The sequence below is a fragment of the Chrysemys picta genome, chromosome 6 (assembly GCF_011386835.1).
Source record: "Chrysemys picta bellii isolate R12L10 chromosome 6, ASM1138683v2, whole genome shotgun sequence".
In the NCBI taxonomy this organism is placed as follows: Eukaryota; Metazoa; Chordata; order Testudines; family Emydidae; genus Chrysemys; species Chrysemys picta.
In genome coordinates this window covers 92,130,573-92,153,660 of record NC_088796.1, presented here as the reverse complement: position 1 = coordinate 92,153,660, position 23,088 = coordinate 92,130,573, and the positions used below count along the sequence as shown (strand labels likewise).

Genomic DNA, 23,088 nt, shown 5'->3' with positions numbered 1-23,088 from the left:
AACTATTCTTAATAACGAGGAAAATGCAAATTATTACAACTAAACAGAATATCTAAGTGTTTGATGGAAATAAGCAATGCTAATGGAGGAAATGTAATGAGTAACATGAATTCTAACAAACTTTCTTTATGCATGCCAATGTATCCCTCAAGTGTGTGTATGCTAGAGAGTTTCTGAAAAGTTCACAATTCCTAATATTTTCTAGCTAATCAAAAAATTAACAGAATTCCTGCTGTAACCTGAGAAGGGCACCGTCAAGTATTGTGGGCTCAATATTTATGTTTTGTAAAAGTTTTACAAAAGCAAATATGAATATATTTTCATGATTCAAAACAAAATATGATTTTATTTTATTTAAATAGACCTCAAACATTACAGGAGAAAACCAACAAAGTGTGTGTACCAAGGAATGCCACTAGACAGCTGGTGATCACATGGTTGCCAAAAGCTTTGATGGCGTGATATGATCGCCAATGATGAACATAAACTCAACGTCCAGCCAGATCATCTTAATGACTTAGCGAGATCTGCAAGAAGGCTACATCCCTTTGGGATTTGCCATGATTATGCTGATACATGAGAACCATAATGGGAAAGTGAACAAAAATAAAAGAAAAACTGTCAATCACGAGTCTATTTTTGTTGAAGAGCGCAATAAGTAAACAAATAGCAAATCTGAAGAAAAATAAAATGCATTTTTTTAGATTTTTTTCAAACTTTTAATAATCTAAGGTACTGTTAGTAACACAGGTTATTTATTTTTAAATTGACTTTTAACTTGACAGCATCCCTTTAATGTCATATTATGACACCAAAACTAATCTATCTGATCTTTTTTTAAAAATCAGGACTAGCTAAAATTTTATCCATAAAACTAATCTGTTAATTACTACAGAAGCTTTGTGATTTGATGAATGGGGATGAATGACAGCAAAATAAATAAAGTTGCTTAGGGCAAGTAACAAAACAGTATTAGATATGATATGACCAAAGTGATAGAGGTTATGATAAGCGCACACAAATGGCAGTAAGCAAAGTTTCATTTGCTTTTGTTTCCTTTGTCTCCATGTGAAAATTATATAAATTGATTCAAAAGGCTTGAAAAACTTTGCTGCACATTTATCACAATGACAAACAGCTTTGATACACATTATTTAGATCGCTCAAAAGAATTCTTTAGACAAGTATAGAAAAGCGTTATGATGATGCAATTAAGATGAGGGTCACAAGTGAAATGAGTTCTAGCTATCTGAGCTTGAGTCGGCAATGCATATAAAAACACTGTACTTTATTGCTAAAGATTGGCTGGTATATTCTTAGCTTCCAAGTAAAATTAAAACTCAGTAGGTATTTCAGATCAATTAACAGTTTGAGCTGAACCTTTTACATTTCAGTCAAACCCTTGTGTATAATCAGTTGAACCCATATATATACACCAAGTGCCAAAAGTAATAATAAAAAAAAAACACCATTTTGCAATTTCCTGCTTAACATTTTAGCAGCAAGAAATGCATTTGCAATTTATTCAGTTTCCTTAACAGACACTCAAACAAATACAAGATATCTTCTGAACATGGGGGAAGTAAGAGGAGAAATATTATTGTAGTGATAAAAGAGCAATTTTACAAATGTAAATTATTAATTGTACTTGTTTTTCTGCACTCCTAAAACAAACCTGCTATAGTAATGTACACGGAACACACCATATACTTAAGACAACTTTTTTAAACACATGAAGCAAAAGCAGGGGCATGGACATGGGCGGCTCCAGGCACCAAGTGCGTGCCTGGGGCGGGAAGCTGCGGGGGGTGGCGTGCTGGTCGCCGTGAGGGCGGCAGTCAGGCAACCTTCGGCGGTCCCGCGGCTTCGGCGGCGGGTATGCCAAAGGCACGGGACAGGCAGATCACCCGCAGAAACGCCGCCGAATCTGCGTGACCAGCGGACCGCCCGCAGGCGTGCCGCCGAAGGCCGCCTGACTGCCGTGCTTGGGGCAGCAAAAAACATAGAACCAGGCGATAGATATTTACCTTAACAATGTATTTTATTTTGCAAGCCAATTATTTCTGTTCAAAATGATCACAAAACATAGAAAAAATATTGTTTGTCTTAATGTGTTAAAAAATATAATTGCTGGAAAAACCACATTTTAAACTGTCTATGCTCTTAAAAGATGGAATTGTTGAACTGTAGATTATACACGTCTACCCCGATATAACGCTGTCCAAAAAATCTTACCGCGTTATAGGTTATATCGAACTTGCTTTGATCCGCTGGAGCACGCAAGCCCCACCCCCCCCGGAGCGCTGCTTTACCGCGTTATATCCAAATTCGTGTTATATCAGGCCATGTTATATCGGGGTAGAGGTGTATTATAAAATCCTTTGTAAATATCGAGACATGCTTCTCCATATTTGGAAAAAAATTCGAATATGGTTTTCAGTTGTAAAATTTAACATGGGACTTTCAGACTAGTAAAAATTTTCAATGCAAGTCCAGTATTCTTCACATGTTTCTTAAATATTTTTTTTCAATTATGTTTTCTATTTACATTTAATCAACAGTTTGTCCCTACTGAGCTCATCTTTTCCACTTATTTTTTTCTGCTGTCACTTCAGACTGTTGAATTTATTACATGTTATTTTATATGGCAACAGAATGGCATCATCCTGTTAAACACAAGATTATATCTGTACTGGTATGATCAGGAAGCTTTCTTGCCAGTGAGTTGTAAAGAGGGGACGTTCTTATTCAAACGTAAAGCCATTAATAATAGCTAAGAGAACACAAGAAAATATTTGCCATTTAATTTTTTTTCTAGAAACATCTCTTGTCAAATTTACTTCAGTGGAGAAGACCCCCCTCTTCACTTTTGCCTACAGGAAACTACTCTAGTTCTGCCCCTATTTTGTAATCCTAGGGCTCATACTAAACTGGCTGTAAGAACAATGATGCAGAATTTCTTCAATTTTATTGAATTGGGCTATAGAAGGAACTAATGCAAAATGTTCTATATAAAAGCCATGAAAAGAGAAAATATATGATCAGAGGCTTTTTAATTAAATAAATCTGATTTATCAGTTACACTCCTTTAAGAACCATCTTTTAAAATTAAAATACTCTAAGTGCTGCAACATATAATTCCTTTACTTTAGTGATCACAAAATGATACACCAAACTCCTGCTGCAGGCTGAATCTCTGTTCTCTTAATTTTCCAATATAACATGACTTAGGCTATGATTCACAGTTCTTTATGTTTTTTCTTTTCATTCATAACAGTTCTCAACAAAAGAATTCACAATACCATATAGAGATGGCAGTTTCAATGTTAGGGGGAAATAACACCTTTTACTTTTAATAATCCAGATTGCATGTAGTCCTTGATTATATTAATACAATTGTTATTTTACAAGATCATTTGCATTATCTGATGCCACAGTAATGGGCTCAGTAGTTCATATGCATACAGCTTCAAATGTTGACATATTAGTTGATTTTTACTGATTTCCTCTATCTCCAAAACTAAAATATCTTCATGTTTTAGTAACTTTTTGCACTAATATATAAATACTATTTAGTCATGCTCCATCTCGCTATTCTTCTCCTTAGGACATTTTTCAGTTTGCTCTTTCTACTTCATTTTTCATAATTTCTCTTGTCCTTTAATTTCTAATGTCCATAATCAGGGCAAAATATCCTCAAGGAGTAGGTAAAAAATGTACACTAGGGCTACTCAGCAAGGATACAGTAAATATAAACCAATTTTTCTTAATTAGAATTAAGTTCTTAAGGGAAAGGAACATGTTTGCCTTGTTGTTTGTCTATATATGTTAAGGTTGCCCATCACTGCGGTAACAGAATGCTTCTTGACAGCTATATTTAATACACCTAGTACAATGAGGCTCTGATCCTCATAGGATTGGGGTCTTTGGGAGTTACCAGAAATATGAAATAATAATTGGGAATTACCAGAAATAATAATAAATAATTAACAACAAGCAGAACAATACTAAAAGTTAATATAATGGAACTATTCAGAACTAGTGGTGACTATTTTGAGATCTGATACAAAATAAACACCGAAACTGGATTTAAAAAATGCAATGAATGCAAAGAAGTTACATATATCTGTAGGGTTAAGATATTAGTTATAAAATTCAATTATATAAACAAAGTGATCCTAGCAAGGTAATGTTTTGTTTCTTTTTCAGAAAGTAGGAAAACACATGTCCAACAATTTAAGGACCTGATCCTGCAAATACTCAAGCATGCACACAACTTTATGCACATGAACAGCCCAATGAACTAAATGGAGTTCTTCATATGCACAAATTTAAGAGTATTTATAAGTATTTGCAAGATGGGGGCCAAAATTACTTATTTTTTCAAACACATTATTTCGGTTACAGGAAACATACATAATCATAAGAGAGCACAACAGGGACCAGGAAACTTGCTCTAAAAATTCATGTAGTTCTGAATACTTACTGTAGCTGGGGAGGCCCGCATTGTATGAGTCACTGAATGAGCAGAATTTTCCATTGAATTGCCAATCAGATAGGTCCCTCCAGAGCTGCTAATGAGTTGTCCTCCTGTGACACCCATTTGAATCCCTCCAGAGCCCACCATACTATGAGATGAGACCACTGTTGTCACTTGTGCAGAACCTCCTTGCGTATCAAAGTAATTCCCCCCGGTGTTTTGGCTATACATCTGGGTTTCTGTGTAAGGGTAAGTTGTTGTTCGGCTTTAGGAAAAGAAAAAAAAAAGGTATTTATTTGTCTTCTTTATTGGGTGAGTGCGATATTATCACTGTGGAAATGAGTATACAATAGTTGCAATCAAATTAAATAAGACTAGTGCACAACCCATGCCCCCACTGACAATAACATTTTGCAATGTCTAAGCATTGAGTAATTGACTTCCATGACTAAGTATTGAAATAAGTATTTCCCCCCAATATGGATCATCAGGTGGGCTTGAACTCTGACCTTTCAGATCCTCAGCATAGACAGGGCCCTGTGTATTTGGAAATTTTAATTTTTGTCCATAGAATTTGCTGCAGAATTCACCGCTTTGTTGAAGGATTGTGTCCCAGAATCTGATTTTCAATTGCGTTTCTAGACGTTATTATTGCAAAGAAAATCTCAAAAATGTGAATTGAGTTTAAACCCAATGCAGTGTCATCTGTCTGCATCTGCAGAGAACATGAAGCAGTAGCTCTGGGAAGTGTGACCTGCCCCAATCATCTTAATCAGAGCCACTTTGAAATTCTGTGGCTGAGCAATTTGGCATTTTCCCAAGTTGCCATGGAATTCAGCTTTTTTGTCACAGAATTCACCATTTCCCTGCAGCTGTGCACCTCATATTTTACGTTGTCTCTGTCCCTACTAGGATTGCCAGGCGTCCGATTTTTGACCGGAACGCACAGGTGAAAAGGGACCCTGGCGGCTCCAGTTGGCACTGCTGACCAGGCCGTTAAAAGTCCAGTCGGTGGTGCAGCAGGGGCTCCCTACCTGCCCTGGCTCCGTGTGGCTCCCAGAAGCAGCCACCAGGCCCCTGCGGCCCCTAGGCACATGGGCGGCCAGGAGGGCTCTGCACCCTGCCCCCGCCCCGAGCACCGGCTCCCATTGGGAGCTGCGGGGGTGGCGCCTGCAGGCGCGTGAGGGCAGCATGCGGCACCTCCCTGGCCACCCATGCACCTAGGGGCCGCAGGGAGCTGGCAGCCACTTCCTGGGAGCTGCGGTAAGCGATGCTGGGACCCTGCAGCCCCTCCAGCACCCCAAACCCCTGTTCCAGCCCTGAGCCCCCTGCTGCACCTGAAACCCCTCAGCCCCAACCCCCAGCCAGAGCCCACACCCCTCTCCGCACTCCAAACCCCTCGGCCCCAGCCCGGAGCCCCCTCCTGCACACCTAACACCTCATCCCCAGTCCCACCCCAGAGCCCGCACCCCCCCTGCACCCCAACCCCTGCCCCAGCCCAAAGCTCTGTCCTACACCCTTAACACCTCATTTCTGGCCCCATCCAGAGTCCACACCCCCAATCCAGAGCCCATAACCCCCCTCATTCCAACCCTCTACCCCAGCCCGAACTTTTCTCTCATACCCCAACCCCTCATCCCTGCCCCAACCAGAGCCCTCATCTCCCCCCCCCCCTGCACTCCAAACCCCTGCCCCAACCCAGTGAAACTGAGCGAGGGTGGGATAGAGTGTGCAACGGAGGGAGGGGAGATGGAGCGAGTGGGGAGCGGGGCCCCAGAAAAGGAGCAGGGGAAGGGGCGGGGCCTCGGAGAAGGGGCAGGGAAGGGGGTGGGGCAGGGGTGTTCAGTTTTGTGCAATTAGAAAGTTGGCAACCCTAGTCCCAGTTGTGCCAGATCTCTCTGGCTGCTGCCTCCTGCCCTCCAGCTTTCTCCAGAAGGGTGAATTAATTGGATGACAGTGTATGCTGCCTACATTAAACCATGAAACCAGACACCACAGCATAAGGGCATCCAAAATTACTATCCTTCTGGACAACAAGGCCTGGGCAAGACTTTCTATGCACTTTGTCAACACTACTCTATAATTATTCAGAAGAGTCCACATGGATAAGACAGAACGTTCCCCTTTCCTCTCAAGGGGTTGAGCATTCTGACTTAACAAAACAGTCTAAGAGACTGGAACCAGAAATAGATCCCAGGTCAGCTGCTGAGCAGTGCATTACAGGCCATGACAGTACATTATTCTTTTAAAAAAAAAACAATAAAGACTTACACTTGATTTATTAACAAATCAGCAGAGCAACGGCTCAGTGATAATTTATCCTTCTCTAGATTCTACAATCTATTAGCTTTTAAACAATGGCAGAATCACAGAATACATGAGGCCATGATAATAGCACAGACCAGAACTTGTTAGTTTCAATTACCTTTACACTGTGGCCATCATGAACTCCCTCGGGATTCTCCCTTGTCGTTCAGAGCCACTTTAGAAGCTATGAAGCTTCACTTTCAAATTTTTTAATGCTTTTATATCCTGGTGCTATACTATTATTGTCATGAGAGGGTGGAGCTTCTACAGTAGCTTTTAACATTTTTTTTTAAATGATTCCAACCTCCTTTGTAAAGTCTATTGAGATCTATACATGAAAAGCGCTACATAAGAACTAGGAATTTTTATTATTATTATTATTTCAAAAGTTTAAAAACAGCCATGAGAATTCACCACCAATCTAAGAAGCCTGCACATCATACGGAAAACAAACAGACAAAAAAAACCCGTGAAAAAATATTTGGTGGGGAGGGAGTTCCTGGATGTGCGTTCTACTCTTTAATAACACCTCTTCTTGAGAGCTGGAAGCATTCAATCTTGTGCATCACCAGGCATGCCAGTTCTGTGCATGCCCTGTTATATTTTACTGTTTATGTACCATTTTCCTCTAGAATTTTTCAAAAAAAATTAATACTAGTAGAAATAAAACTTCAGGGGATAAAAAAAATTTGTTTTACAGAATGACTGAGTTTGTAGCACGTCAAAACAGAAAGCAGATATCCAATTGTGAATTCAGTAAATCTAGGCACTACTGTAATACTATTACTGAAATAAATTCAAAGTTGCACAACTGAATTTCTAACAACTGACTATGGGCACCTACATACTGTTACTACGCTTATTTAAAAAAAAAATTCTTCAATTTCCACTGTAATGCTTTTTTGGGAAAATGTATATAATAATCACGAATAAATGCACTGATACAGAAAGGGTAAATCTTGTTATTGTTCTCCCTTAAGTTTAGACTGCGTGTATGCGCACACAGAGAGTGATTTATTTCCAGCAGACTCTATTATTAGGTTTTATGTAAATGTCAAGACTCTGATCTGTTGACTTCTATAAATTAGTGCTCCTGCCATCCCATCATGCCTTAGCCAGTACCCTAACTCTACGTGACCCTGAATTTTCTTTGAACTACTAATTCAGTAGGTGATCACCATCTTGTATTTATGTTTGTATGCAGGGGTTGTTTTTAGTTTTAGAGTTTACTTATATTGTCTTCTTCAAAAATATTTTTTCCTTTGCAATGAATTTTCTTCCTGTTATGTCATGTTTTACTTAAAAAAAGAAGAAGAAGAAGAAAAAAAGTCAGCCATCTAATTAGACAGTTTTGAAGCTGGTTAAGAATCTGAACTTGAGAATGTGCACTCAAGTTTTTTTTTTTGTTTGAACCTTTATATAAAAATTAGAAATATTCGCACATATTACAGTGACCGTAAAGGGGTAGTACACAATACTTCTGTGTTTAAAATGAGGAAAATGACTTTCTTTGCAATCCTATTAATTTTTCTGTAGTTCTATTCCACATAAGAAATAAAGGTGCATAAATATAAAACTCAGAATTACTCATCAGACTTTTTTGTGGACTATCCAGTCTGAGCAGGCAGAAATGTTTGTCAGAAGTTACACTTATATTTTTGAAATGTAGGTTAGCCTTACACAGTACATAAACATTTCTGAAGGGACTTTTCATTGAGCTATATAGTATGGTGGATGTAAATAAAAATATGGATAGTTCCAAATAATGAATAAGGAGCTGTGGACCTAGGATTGTGCATGGAGCTGGTAACCCCATCACATAAAACAAATATAGTACAGAAATGAACACCAGCAGCCATATTTGTGTGTCACAGGCTCCAAAAAGACATCAGCTTCATGGGAAGAATATGATAGGCATTGGTCAAAGCCAGATGGACGCCTATATCCTGAAAAGCACCTTGGGTCAAAATCAGATCAGTGATGAAAATCAGATTTTGGAATGTCAGACTAATATATGAAACTACTAAAACTGCTAAAAAAAAGTAAGAAAAAAAAGGACAGATATCATCTTGATGTCCTTGTTATCAGTGACTGTAGGTGGACAAGTTCAAATAAATTATATTTCAGAGAAACAAATAAGATCATAATCTACTGTAGGAAAGCAGATGATAGCCATGAAGCTGGCATAGAAATTCTAAAGTTGAAAAAAACTGAGCAGGCCCTAAGCGAGTGGGAATCATTAAATTAAGGAGTTATTGGAACTTGTTTTCAGACTAGATTCTTCAAACTAACAGTCATACAATGTTATGCACCAAACCAGGAAAAGTCTGGAAAAGAAAAAAATTGCTTTTTATGATTTTTTATAGGATGTGTTAACCAAAGTTCTCAAATATTATATTATAGTGACTATGCATGATTTTAATGTAAAGGTTGAAAGTAACAATAATTGGTTGGATAAAGTTCTGGGCAAGTGTGGCAGGGATTTGGACATGAATCAAAATGGTGAACAACTAGTAGAAAGTTGCAGTGTGAATCACCTAGTGATAAGTGGAGCAACACTACCTTTCCACATAATGAAATCCATAAAGTGACACGGAACTCCCCCGATGGTACTACAAAGAACCAGATACATTGCTTCTGAATTTCAGGGAAGTTTTGCAGCTCACTGGCAGATGTACATGCATACAGGGGAACAGACATGGGAAGTGTCCATAATCTATGTATCACTAAATTGAAGATCAAGTTAAAGAAGATGAAGAAGGTTAAAAAAAAGGCCATGAATCAAGAGTGCAAAATTAGAAGATCCAGACACAAAAGTGCTTTTCAGCTTGAACTGAAGAACCAGTTCAGTGTTCTCATGCAGTCAAACTGAAGAAAACAAAGACACTGATACTATGTGGGAAGATATCAGAGAATGCTATCTAGAAAGTGCAAAGACAGTCTTAATAGCAATGAAATTTAAAAGGTATGGATGGTCTAGTGATGCACTTGGGAAACAGTGGAAAAAAGAAGTGTAAAGCAAAAACTTACAAATGCTAAAACAAGAAGAGACAAGCAAGTAGCAAGAAGAATACAGAGCTCTAGACAGAAAGATAAAAAGGAGTGCTAGAAGAGATAAAAAGGCATTTATTGATAGAATCTGTCAAGAGGCTGAAGATGCCAGCCAAAGATGAATTACTACTTTGTATAAAACAACCAAACACTAATAGGAAACTCTAGCAGTATTGGAGGCCCTATTAAAGATACAAATGGAAAGACTCTTAGTACAGAACAAGAACAAAGGAAAAGATGAGCAGAACATTTTCAGGATGTTTTAAATAGACCAAGTCCAAGTGACCTATTAGAAATACATAATGAAGACCTACCACCAGAGCTTGATATTGATTTAGAAGACATTACAATTGAATAAGTTAGAAAACCCATCAGTAAACTTAAAAATGGGAAAATAGCTGGAGAGAATAACATTACCAGAGAGATGCTTAAAGAAAGTTATGAAACAGCCCAATGGAAGAGGGGCCTTATTGTAAAATTGCCAAAGAAATGCGACTTTACCAACTACAATAACTGGGGAGAAATTATATTACTTTCAGTGTCTAGGAAAATCATGTGCAACATCATCCTGGAACATTTTAAGAAACATATAGATCTCCAACTTATAGAAGAACAAGCAGGTTTTAGACCACTGAGATAATGTGCAGACCATACTGTTGTTCTCAGACATATTACAGAACAAACTGTAGAATGGCAAGCCCCTCTTGTGATAAATTTTATAAATTTCCAGAAGGTTTCTGACAGTGTACACAGAGACAGTCTTTGGAAAATTATGGCATACGAGGGAATACAGGCAAAAATGATTAAAATCGCAGACCTATATGATAATCTTGAAAGTGTAGTCAAAGATGGTGACAAAAATCAATCAATGCTCTGTAGTGACAACAACTGGAGTAAGGCAAAGCTATATTATGTCCCCACTATTGTTTGCATTGGTCACTGACTAGGTCATAAGGAAAGTAACCACAGAAGATAAGCAGCAAATTTTATGGACAAATTATAAGGCACAATTTGACTTTGCTTTTGACAATGACATTGTCCTGATTAGTCAACATATCATTTAATGGAAGAAAAGACCCAGCTTTTGGCACAGACAACAAAACAAGTTAGCTTGTTCATCAGCAAGGGAATGACAAAAATATATGGCCATCAAACACCCCAAAAGCAACCATCAAAGTAGATGGAGAAAACAACGAAGAAACACCAGAAGTAAGTTATTTTACCTGAGATGTGCAGTGATGGTGACACTATGCCATATATCAAGCAATGAATATCAAAAGCAGCACAACTTACATAAATTTGAAAAGATTTGGAAAAGTAGCATGATTGGCACTAACACAAAATATGAATTTTTAGCACTGGCATCATGTCTGTCCTCATTCATGAAGCAGTGTCATGGAAATCTACAATAAAAATTGATAAGAAGATCAACCCATTCCAAAGTTAATGCCTGCAAAAGATTTTCAGAATTCACTGGGAAGAGGAGTTTCTTGCAACATCAGAAATTCTAAGAAGAGCAGACCAATCTGAAGCATTAAACATGGTATGAAGAGGAAGATGGACCTTTTCAGGACACACTTTAAGGATGCCACCAACACAATTTCCACATCAAATGATAATATGGAGACAACATGAACAGAGAAAAAGAGGGTGACGTAGAGAAAAATTATGCAGAACAACAGAGCAAGAAGCCAAATCCATTAATGTGACACCCAGAAGCCTGAATAGACCAGCACAAGACTGAAATAAATGGCAGAAACTAGTGGGTGCCTTATGCACCAGAGGGTATTAGAGGATATAGAAAATAAAGACGACAAATATAAATTTACATTTAAGATGTTCTAGTAGTATACTGGGGAACGCTAATTTTCTACAATTACTATAGACACTCTCTAATGTGTCTAATATAAATGTTATGTTAATGTGCACAGGTGGTAATTCACCTGCAAAAGAGTCAAGAAATTCAAAGTTATGGCTCCCATAGCAACTGTATCACAACTTTCTTTTACATTTTGGCATGAATCCCATGAGTCCCATGTCCCAGCATAAAGCCTGAACAAACAGGTTTTATGCAGGGCGCTCCTTGGGAGCTACACTGAACAGAATCCTTCATTCCCAAGATATGGACAGGAAATAGTGAAGTTCATGGGCTGCAATAGCCTCCATAGCCCCACCATATGCAAAGTATAGCCAGCAGATCCACACAGACAGAGGTCCCCCATTCTTGCTGGTAGAGAGCAACATTCTCAAACACACAAGGGGTGGCGATTTCTCCAGCATAGACTCTCTAAGCTATTGGAAGAGAAACAGATCACATGGCTTGAGGTTGGATAGACTAATAGAATGTCATTGCTTCCAACTATCAAATTTCTCTTTAACTAAAGAAAACGCATAAAAGTCTAAAGAAAGGGTAGAAGGCCAGGATCAGTTTGATCAGAGAACAAAAATTACAGGTAAGTATTTGCTTTTCTCCAGAAGTTAATTATGGTAAATCCACTCCATGTATATTCTATATATAGAATAATTACATAAAATATATCTGCAACAAGAATAACTATATAAGAGAAAACTTACACTAAAACAGGGTTGCATAATATAATACATGTAGAAATTCCGTTGTGACATTAAAGAATAATGTTGACAAACCATACAGCCTACATATTACTGATGACACAGACACTTCCAAAATGTGTTAAGAAGTGAAAACAAATATGTAAGCATAAACAGCAATACAGTTTTTGTACAAGGAGACAAACACTGCAGAATCCAGTATTCAAACCAATATTCCTTACTCATGGAAAGATAAATGTTTTAAAGTCCACCGGACACATAGCATTTAAGAAAACTTTGGACTCGTGAAAATTGAGTAATTAAAAAAGAGTTCCCCTGTTTTGAAGCCCATGTTCTCTGAGGACTCTTAATGCAGGGAAGAAGGATGGGTTGGGGGGATCCACACTGACTACAATATCTCAAAGAAACACGGTTTCTATAGATTAACTAACCATTCTTTCTTTGTATATGTGTCATCATGGATTCCACTGTAGATGGCTGACACAGAGCATCCTCTTCAGGATGGCAGGCATGAAGAGCACCAGATGCATTAGTCAAACAAGGATGGGAGTACTGCTCTCCTGAATCTGGTATTGGATCTCCAGCCAAGTGCAGTGCACAGTGCTTTACAAATGTGAGCAGACTGCTCCACCTAGCAGCCTGGCAGAGTTCAGATACTGGAACATTTCTGAAACAGGCCAAGGGTGTTGCTTGAGCTCTGGTAGAGTAAGCCTTAATAGTGGGGGAGGTATATTTGACAGCTGGCAGCAGAGATCAGACACAATCTAAGTTCCGCCTTGCTGCCACAGGTGGTAAGAGGGAATTGTGGGAGAGTTGTGGCTGCTGTGCCCTTTATGTTCTTGTACGGGAGCACAAGGAAGCACAGGACATTGCTACTGAAAAAAATTCCAAGGAAGAAGGTGGTGATTGCTGGTGCAGTAGGGCTAGATACTATCTGGAAGGGGAAATCGGAGAAATACAGTGCCAATCTCTCCTAGACTCCGATGTCCAGGTAACCATTGCACATACCACTGTGACTGAGAGGAGTCATCAAACCTGTAAATTAGCTGTCAGGGTGGATAACAGAGTAATGCTTCGAGTTCTGGGAATGTGGCACACAGTCGTCAACCTCCAGGCTTTACAACTAACTTGTGAATTCCTCTTGGTAAAAGATGGCACTCAGTATGCCTGATTGGGACCGACTTCCTGAAGAAATACCACACTACTGTGAATTTCACCAGCTGTTCCCATTCTCTGTTGGGAAGGTGATTTTCCCTGTTCACTACAGATGGCCATGTGGAAGTGCGTGGAGCGGTGGTGGAAAAAAATCTGATGGAGCCTCTAAAATTGAGATGATTATCCCAGGCAGATCAAAGGGTTGGTGCCAAGATGATGAAGGTGGTCTGATTGAGCCCTAACCTTCAAATAGGCTGGAGCTCCTCACTGGACACTCGATTGGTAGAAGCTGATGTGGCAGATCCTGGTGTGGGCAGCCAACGTGTCAACAAAGCCACTGGTCGTTTATCAGGGTATGGTGATTGGCACACTAAAGAGGGGCGTGCTGGTCCTGCAGGAAGATCACAAAACCAAGAACCCAGCTGATGTGAGGAAGTTGAAACCGGACCAGGGACAAGGCAACAAAGGGCTAGGAGGAAAGGCCCAGTGAGGTGCAGAAAAGTTAGGGCTTGAGTTCAAGTTTAAACAACAGTCTGAAGCTTGAACAGATGTGAACAGTACAGGAAGTTTTGTTAGAATATGCAATTATATTTAGTCATGGTGACCCACCATCTGGGATGCTCTGGGTTAATAAAGTATTGGATCAGTTCTGGGAATGCCAGACCTATCAAACAAACATGTGGAAGGATCCCCATCCATTTTCAGCAGGAGTTCAAGCAATGGCTCGCAAGAAATGGAGGAGAGTGGGCTCATTAGGCCCTCTGTGAGCCTGTGGGCTGCTCCCGTGATGTTGGTGTAGAAGAAACATGGAGGTGTGTGGGTCTGTAAGGATTATCAGAGACTGAATGATGCAACTATTAAAGATGCCTATCCCTTGCTCCACACTGACAACACATTGGATCGCCTGGTTAAAGACTGATGGTTCTCCACCCTTGACCTGGGTATTGGCCAATGTAGGTGTATCCAGAAGATAACGCTAAAACAGCATTGTGCACCAAGCAGGGACTTATTGAGCTCAACATGCTGCCATTTGGTCTGTGTAATGTGCTAGGTACATTCCAGAGGCTCATGGATATCGTGTCAGCGGACTTGCAGAGAACATCCTACCAAATGTACCAGGATGAGATCACTGTGATAGGCCGAACTTTGGAAGAACATTTGCAGAAACTGAAATCAGTACTCAAGAAGTTGAAAGGTGTCAAGCTGAAAGTTAAGGCCACTAAGTGTCAGCTTTTTCTTTAGCAAGGTGATATATTTGGGGCACATGATCTCTATGGAGGGAGCAGGCCCAGATCCAGAGAAGGTGGATATGTCAGAGCATGGCCTGTATCTTGGTATGTAACCGAAGTGCACAGTTTCCTAGGTTTGGCCTCCTACTACAAAAGATCCACAGCAGATTTTGCTGTCTTGGCCAGCCTCTTATACAAAAGCCCCACCAGATTTGAAGTTCTTTGGAAATGTGGAAGACAACTGGAGAAGCTTTAAACAATGTTTGGCACTATATCTGTGAAAAGGGAATAGCAGGTTGGACATCGCTGGATTCCATTTCACTGCCACAGATGGTAAGAGGGAACTATGGAAAGGACATGGCTGGTCTAACTTTTATGCCCTCACATGGGAGCACAAGGAGGCACAGGGTGCATGAACCGTCCCAAGGGACGCTGCTATTCAAAAGACTACGATCTCATGAGCACGGGACGCATCCACAACTACACTGGGATTTACACTGACATAAAGAAGAATCTTGGGTTCCATTCCAGGCTCCAGAGGAGAATGTGCTTTAACAGGCAGACTCTTCTGCCCATTTCCCCAAGCATGAACCCTTCTGCCCCATCCCCTCCAAACTGTCCCTGTTCCAGTCCTGTTTCTTCCCCACCTCTGGCTCCTTATCCAGTCCCATTACCCTTACCTATCCAGTCCCAGTCTCCACTGCTCAAGCTTCTCATTCCAGTCCCAGTCTCCTTGCCCATCCATTTCCAGTTCCTCCCTACTCCCAACTCCTTGTCCCCAGTCTCTTTGCCCAGCTAGGCCCAGACCTCCCTGTCCACCATGGCTCCTCATCTGAACTGCCTCCGTCCTGGCCTCTAGTGGTTCATCCATGCTCCCTGTGCCCACTGGCTCCAAATGGCAATCTCTTTCCCCAGGCTACTCATCTAACCTTGGTGCCTCCCCCCAGTCCCTTGTCTCAGTCTCACTGTCCAGTCAATCCCAATCAGGTCCCCTGGCTCTTCATCCGATCTTTCTCCTCCCTGTCTACTGACTTCCAGTCCCTCTCTCCCCCAGCTCCAGTAGTCTTGCCCAGCCAGTCCCACTCTCTGGCTCAGCCAGTCCCAGTCTCTCCTGGACCCCAGTCCCAGCCTCCTTGCTCAGCCAGTCCCAGTTTCCCTCTTTCCCACAGCCAGCTTGCAGTCCCAGTTTCCACCCCACAGGCTCCTTTTCCCAATCTACTCTCACTGCCACCCCTCCTCAAGGCTGGCTTTTCTTCCCTCTGCATTCAAATCAGGCAGCTTCTTCATCCATGCTGCTTGAGCCCAGCAAGACAGTCACTGAGAGCAGAGGAGAAAGAGACTCCTTGCTCTCAGTTCTGGTCTCACATACAGCATACCCCGTAGCAGTCCACAACAGCAATTGCAGGGGGAGTTCTGTTCAGCCCTGGGTTGCAGCATGACCACTGAAGACAGAATCTTTGGGAAATGTAGCTACTAAAATCTAAGATCTCTCTTCTGAGCATGTGTGAAATTCAATTTTTCAAAGGATTATAACTTGGCCAAATTTTGGCAGATGTTCACTGGCATGGCAAAAGGCAAATCCCTGAGACAAAGGCTGCCCCTGTGAAATTTCAAGTCTGTGTTCCAAAGAATGGGGGCATTAGGGCGTTTCAAAAGAAAGATAGCCAGAATTTTTTCAGATGGACAAAACAATGTATAATAGCTGAACTGTTCTACTTGAAACTTTTCAGACTAATTTGGCCCAAGGCAGACACCCAACACACAAAATTCCAGCCCAAATGGTCAAAGTTTGGCAAACTGATAAGAAACTGAAAATAGGGCCTTATAATTGGAAGAGTTGGGCAATCTTAATAACAGGCAGTGCTACCAGCCCTGCCTAGAATAGAATAGTTAGTTGAGTAGTATGTACAAGAGAGAAGGAAAACAAGCAGCAAGGCAGTATGTGCAGTGGGTCACTGGGAGAAGGGACTAGGCATAGGAAGAGAGGAAGATCAAGTTGTGCTGGAAGGTACTGAAAGAGTTAACTTCAGAAGAGTCGCTACACCTGGAAGTAAAGCTGATTCTGCTGTGTCACTTCTGGATTATCAATAAATAAATCTTTGCTGATACCACACATGCTTCTGTGTGCTCTTTGCTCCTAAATGCACTCACACCACAACACAGATGGAAGAGAAAGATAACTGGAGAAGGGGACCATGTAGAGCTAACTGAGACAATGTGACTCTTATTTCCCTCCTGCAAGGGAAAGGACACATCTCATTAAACACAGTAAAAACACATCACTTCTTTTCCACAAGTAATTGTTGTAGTTGCCACAAGTAGATAGTGCAATTGCAAGTAGGATTATAATTGGAAGGGGACGTGGCCCATAACATGAGTCTTTTTTTACGGTATGGTCACTTTATTGCAAAGTTAGATAACCCTTTCTATGGCTAGGATTTAAACTTACCCATAAAACTAAAGGTTAAATAATATGACAGAATACTGTAGATGTAATTGTTAAGTAGGTCCAACTAAAACAGTTGCAGAAATATACCTGTATTAATTTTAAGACAAAAGTTCTATCAAAAAATATTTAAATGATGTGAATTCATCTCCTATTTTCTCCCAAGAATTATTTCAAATGACACTATAAGGAACAAGCTTTTAACCACTGACAATTTCTCTCATCCACTTAAAAAACTGAAACCAGTAAGATTAGAGATGTGTATTTAACCACACATCCTGCCAAGTATGGAAATTCCAATTAATAAACTTACATTGCTCCATTTGTGTAGACCGTGTCACTTCCCTCCACATACTGCACCTGTGCTGGGTAGACATGCTGTACCTGCTGCACGGTCTGCACCTGCTGTACCTGTAAAAACAAAACAAAGACAAAAAACCACCAGGCAGTTTATGGGACATGGTATTTTGCAAAAAGAATGTCCAGTGCTAAATGGTTCTAATGGTTACTAAGCAATATGAAATAGTTGGGGCACATATCTGTTCTAACAGTTATTAAACAATAGAGAATGTGACAGCTGTGGGATAGGACTGCAATTACCACATTATAGTACTGACATCTCAGAGCCACACTCTTGGGAGTGCATGTACTCTCAGTTCCAAAGTCGGAACCACCTGGAAAACAGTGGACCATTTGCTCCTTCACAACAGCAGCCTCCTGGAACTCACTCCAGTTCCTTTCTATTTAAATCATAATCTACTCTCAAGAGAACTAGGGAAGGTGGATGAGAAGTGTGGATCGATGCTGTTCATCTATTCTAAGAATTACATTTCCTAGGTAAGTAAGTTTCCTCTGGCCTTGTCTACCCTAGATTTTTGCTCCAGTGCAGCTATACTGATGTAGCTGGGCTGGTATAAATCCCTAGTATAGATGTGATGCACTGGTGTAAAAACTGGCTTGCATTAGTGTGATATACCTGAGTTTCTAATTGAGGTAAGCTGCATCCGTGTGCATCACTCTTTACGTGAATGCTGTTGAAGTGGTGTAACTATAGCAAAACCCCCAGTACAGATAAAGCCTTTCTCTGAGTATTGAAAACAGAGTTTCCCCACTTAAACCCACCTTTGCACTCCACTGCCCCAGGTGTCACCTACTTCAGTAGGCTCAGAACACAATTCCACCCTATATCTGAAAGCCAAGTCAAAAAAGTAATGTTGCATAAATTTATGAATTGAACTTCAGATAGCAACCTTCCCTATCTCAGTGACAGAAATATTTCTTAGACATGCTGTTGTCAGGCAGCCTTGGACCTGGTAGAATATGCCTTAAGGCCTCCCAACACTCCAATCCCCCTCTAGCATGGTTCTCATTTCATTCTGTGGCTCATCAGGAAGGACTCTTTGAGAACTTCTCAATTAGAACATTTCTATCATCCTGACTACCTCTGCAAAATTCTGACTATAACAGATTTTTTCTACTCTCTTTTCTGGTACTGACTCATTCATTTAGAAAAGAGATTTTGTGACAGATTTATAGAAACTCTTCCCCATATGGACTATAAAGCCTAGATTCTGAAAACAATCCCAAACTTTAATACTGCTGCTAAAGTTTGATAGAAAAATGGAGGTTTTTGACATGACCCTTTTTGAAGGTTAGATTAATTAGTGCTTACCACCAGAAGTTTTGTGAAATATTTCCTTTGTGAACCATTTATACAAAGACAGTACTGCTCTTGCACAGCCTGTTCTTTTGGAAAGAGTACCTGACCTGTTATTTTTCCAAAAATCTTAATCAAGTGGTAAAGATGATTTCTTAACAGTACGACAAGACAAGGCTACATACGTTTACTCTCCAACTAATCTCTGGCCTTATAAAAGGGAGACTCAGTAAAGAAGTGAAATGATGAGACCACTATTTAATCCAAGAAAGATCATCTTGTTACTTGACTTCAAAGCAGATTTTGTGCATGAAAAGAGGCCATACAAATTATTGCATCACACAAAAATCTCTGTTCAAGAGTAATCAAACCTAGTGATGTTTTCATCCTCCTTGAACGCCTGTGCCCTCTGTCTTATCCTAAATTGTTAACCCAAATCATAATTGCTCTACAAGCATTGGTGGAATCTGATCCAAAGCCCATTGAAGTCTATGAGAGTAATTTCAACCAGCTTTGAGTCAGTCCTGAAAGCACACTTTTCAACCTTCAAACGTGCCAATATGTTTCATAAGCCATCAAAATTTGCAAAAAGTGGCTGAAATGTGGAACGTGTGTTTTGTTGTGTTTCACATGATAAGTGACAGAAGATTATAATAGTTTTGATGAATAAAGTCTGGTTTTAAGGATTTTTTTTCTCCCTGTGTGAATCATATAAACAAGTTCTGTAATCTGAGATTTAAGGAGAGAGACAAGTTCCATAGTTTCATCCATATTTTAAATAAAAAAAATTGTAGAAGGATAAATAGTTAGGACTTTAAAAAAAATGTATACATTCTTGCACTCCTACAGCTTGTTTATTAATTCAATATGCTGAAGCATAAAAATCCTTGCAGCAGTATGAATAAAAAGCAACAGATAATGCTCCACCTACTCAGCCACCTTGCCAGAGAGCATGCTTCAGAGTAAAGGTGGGAGGATGTATGTTGACTAGGGTTACCATATTTCAGCAAGTAAAAAAGAGGATGGGAGGAGCCCTGCCCTAGCCCCGCCCCACCCCTGCCCCTCCCACTTCCCCCTCCCCAGAACCCCCAACCCTCCCCCCGCTCCTTGTCCCCTGACTGCCCCCTCCTGGGACCCCTGCTCATAACTGCCCTCCAGAACCCCACCCCCTACCTAAGCCTCCCTGTTCCTTGTCCCCTAATTTCCCCCTCCTAAGACCCCCCCCACCCTAACTGCCCCCCAAAACCCTACCCCCTACCTGTACCCTGCCTGCCCAAAACCTTATCTACACCCCCACCAGAAAGCCCCCCCTGAACTCCCGACCCCTCCCCATCTCTTGACTGCCCCTTCCAAAACCTCCCTGCCCCTTCTCCGACCCCCTGGCTCCCTTGTTGTTGGCCTTCGCCTAATGTCTCTGTGAGCTTGCTCAGGAACGGCCTGAGCTGTTCGTCCCGGCACGCTGGGCAGCAGTGGGGGAGGAGCTCCAGACTGCCGGAGGCGATCTGCGAATGCAGGGAGGGAGGGAGTGATCTCTGCTGCAGGGGAGAGGAGGAGGGGCTCTCTCTGGCTGTCGGAGCCCCATGTAAGTGGTACCATCTGGCTGGCTGCCCTGTTAGCCGCGCGTGCTCTGCATGGGGGGGGGAAAGTCCGGACATTTACAAATTCCCCCCGGACGCTATTTTTAACTCAAAAAGCCAGACATGTCCGGGGGAATCCGGACGAATGGTAACCCTAATGTTGACTTATTTAAAAAAGGCAATGAAATCCTGTTAAGAGTTTAAAATGTTGTAACTAGAAGGTTCATGGCAGCTGGAAATGACATCCGGAGTCTGAAAATCAGTTTTTCAGAGTTGTAAGCTCTCAATGAAGCCTTCAGAAAATAAAAAGTTCCTTGCTGGGTCAATATTAGAGACTTGATGCTACTATGGAAAAACAAACACACGTGGTCAATATTAGAGACTACTATAGAAATGAATATGGACTAAGAATATTGCAGTGTATGTTCTTTCTGTGATGCCTAGCAAAAGCAATCCAGACTAATGAAGATACTAAGAATGATTCTGAAATCTGAGAAGGGAAAAAAATGTATATCCAGCATTATTTATAGGCATGGCAGTTGATATTTTTTAAACTGTTTATAAATAAGAACATAAGAGCGGCCTTACTGGGTTAGAACAAAGATACATCTAGCCCAGTATCCTGTTTTCCAACAGTGGCCAATGCCAGGTGCCCAGAGGGAATGAACAGAACAGGTAATCATCAAGTGATCCATCCCCTGTCGCCGATTCCCAGCTTCTGGCAAACAGAGGCTAGGGACACCATCCCTGCCCATCCTGGCTAATAGCCATTGATAAATCTATATTCCATTAACTTATCTAGTTCTTTTTTGAACCCTGTTATAGTCTTGGTCTTCACAACAGTCTCTGGCAAAGAGTTCCAGGTTGTGTGAAAAAATACTTCCTTTTGTTTGTTTTAAACCTGCTGCCTATGGTGACCCCTAGTTCTTCTCCACACCAGTCATGATTTTATAGATCTCAATCATATCCCCCCTTAGTCGTCTCTTTTCCAAGCAGAAAAGTCCCAGTTTTATTAATTTCTCCTCATACAGCAGCTGTTCCATACCCCTAATAATTTTTGTTTCCCTTTTCTGAACCTTTTCCAATTCCAATATATCTTTTTTGAGATGGGGTAACCACACCTGCACTCAGTATTCAAGATGTGGGCATACCATTGATTTATATAGAGGCAATATGATATTTTCTGTCTTATTATCTATCCCTTTCTTAATGATTCCCAACATTCTGTTAGCTTTTTTGACTGCCGCTGCACATTGAGTGGATGTTTTCAGAGAACTATCCACAGTGACTCTAAGATCTCTTTCTTCAGTGGTAGTAGCTAATTTAGACCCCATCATTTCATATGTATAGTTGGGATTATGTTTTCCAATGTGCATTATTTTGCATTTATCAGCCTTGAATTTCATCTACCATTTTGTTGCCCAGTCACCCAGTTTATTTTACCCTATTTATTTTATCCTATTTTTCTAATGTTTCCTTCTTAGTGGTTTTAATACAAATATATTTAATTTGAAATTCAAAGTTCCCTGTTGTGCAACATTTCATTTGTATGGTTCAAGACGATTTCTATTTTTGAATTGAATATTTTTATTCGCTTTATTTTTGTTGACAAACATTTACATCCACATACTGTATAAATTAGTGTTCCATTTGTTCCTCTTGGGCAGCATATTTTATTCAAGCATGTAATTTGTTTTGGTATTGTTTTCTTCTGCAAATAATAATAAAAATAATCACTAAAAAGCTACATCAAAATAAGCATTCATTCTGCCTCTCATTCCATTGGGGGCACGCTGATTGCTAACTCCTTCTCCTCTTCCAGTTACTCCAGGTTGGAAACAACCAAACAAGTAGAGTCAAAGAAATCTACTGTTAGACCCTTGTTAACCTCATTTGCTTCCTGTGCCAGTCATTTTATTTCCTGTCTTCTAGCATGGCAGTTCCAACAGTTTCCCTGACTATGCTTCCCCCATCCCTAATAGTACCAGTTTTAGAGCTTGAACACTATCAGAATGTCATAAATGTTTCAGTATCTTGTGTAACTTACGCTTCAATAGCTGGTTGCTCTTACACTGTCACACAGGCAGGGAGACCAATCAGACAGTTTGAGATTTAAAGGGCCTCTGGTGGACACTCTCTCTGAGCCCCCCAGTCTCTGTTCTACCTCACAAGCAAACAGACCACACTGTTAATTTTTTGTTAATCATTTAAATAAAAGTTGTCAGGCAAAAATGACATATAAAACAGAAGAGGAAAGGAAAGAAAAAAAAATTCCAGTGCTACAGTCTTACACTGAAAATGGTGATGAGTTTTTCCTCAAGCCAAATTCTCCTCAACGAATTGGGCCCCTATATCTTTGAGGTGATATCTGCTCTCCTTCACCTTCCATCCCTAAATAGAGAGATGGGTCCTACTCAATCTAAGGCTATGTCTGCACTACACCTCACTGGTGGCAGTGTGTAGGATATATGTAGCTACAGACCACAATGAAAATCCTGTTGTGTCCACGCTGTAACTACATGTGTTGGTGAAAGGCTCTGGCAGCGGGGAATAGCTTCAGTAGCTCCCTACTGTTGGAACCTTTCACTATGGTGAGGAAAGCCTTTGACTGGGTG

General features: G+C 40.5%; 1 protein-coding gene across 4 annotated transcripts in view; it reads right to left on the bottom strand.

Annotated features, from left to right (window-relative positions):
* Positions 1 to 23,088, bottom strand: part of RFX3 (regulatory factor X3) — a 218,616-nt gene that overhangs the window by 68,063 nt on the left and 127,465 nt on the right. For all 4 annotated transcript variants that reach the window (XM_042850636.2, XM_065549356.1, XM_008166006.4 and 1 more), the window contains 2 exons: positions 17,553 to 17,650; positions 4,487 to 4,745 (listed from right to left, as the gene is read on the bottom strand). In XM_042850636.2, the coding sequence (XP_042706570.1) occupies positions 4,487 to 4,745; positions 17,553 to 17,650 (357 nt within the window). The remainder of the gene's footprint in view (positions 1 to 4,486; positions 4,746 to 17,552; positions 17,651 to 23,088) is intronic.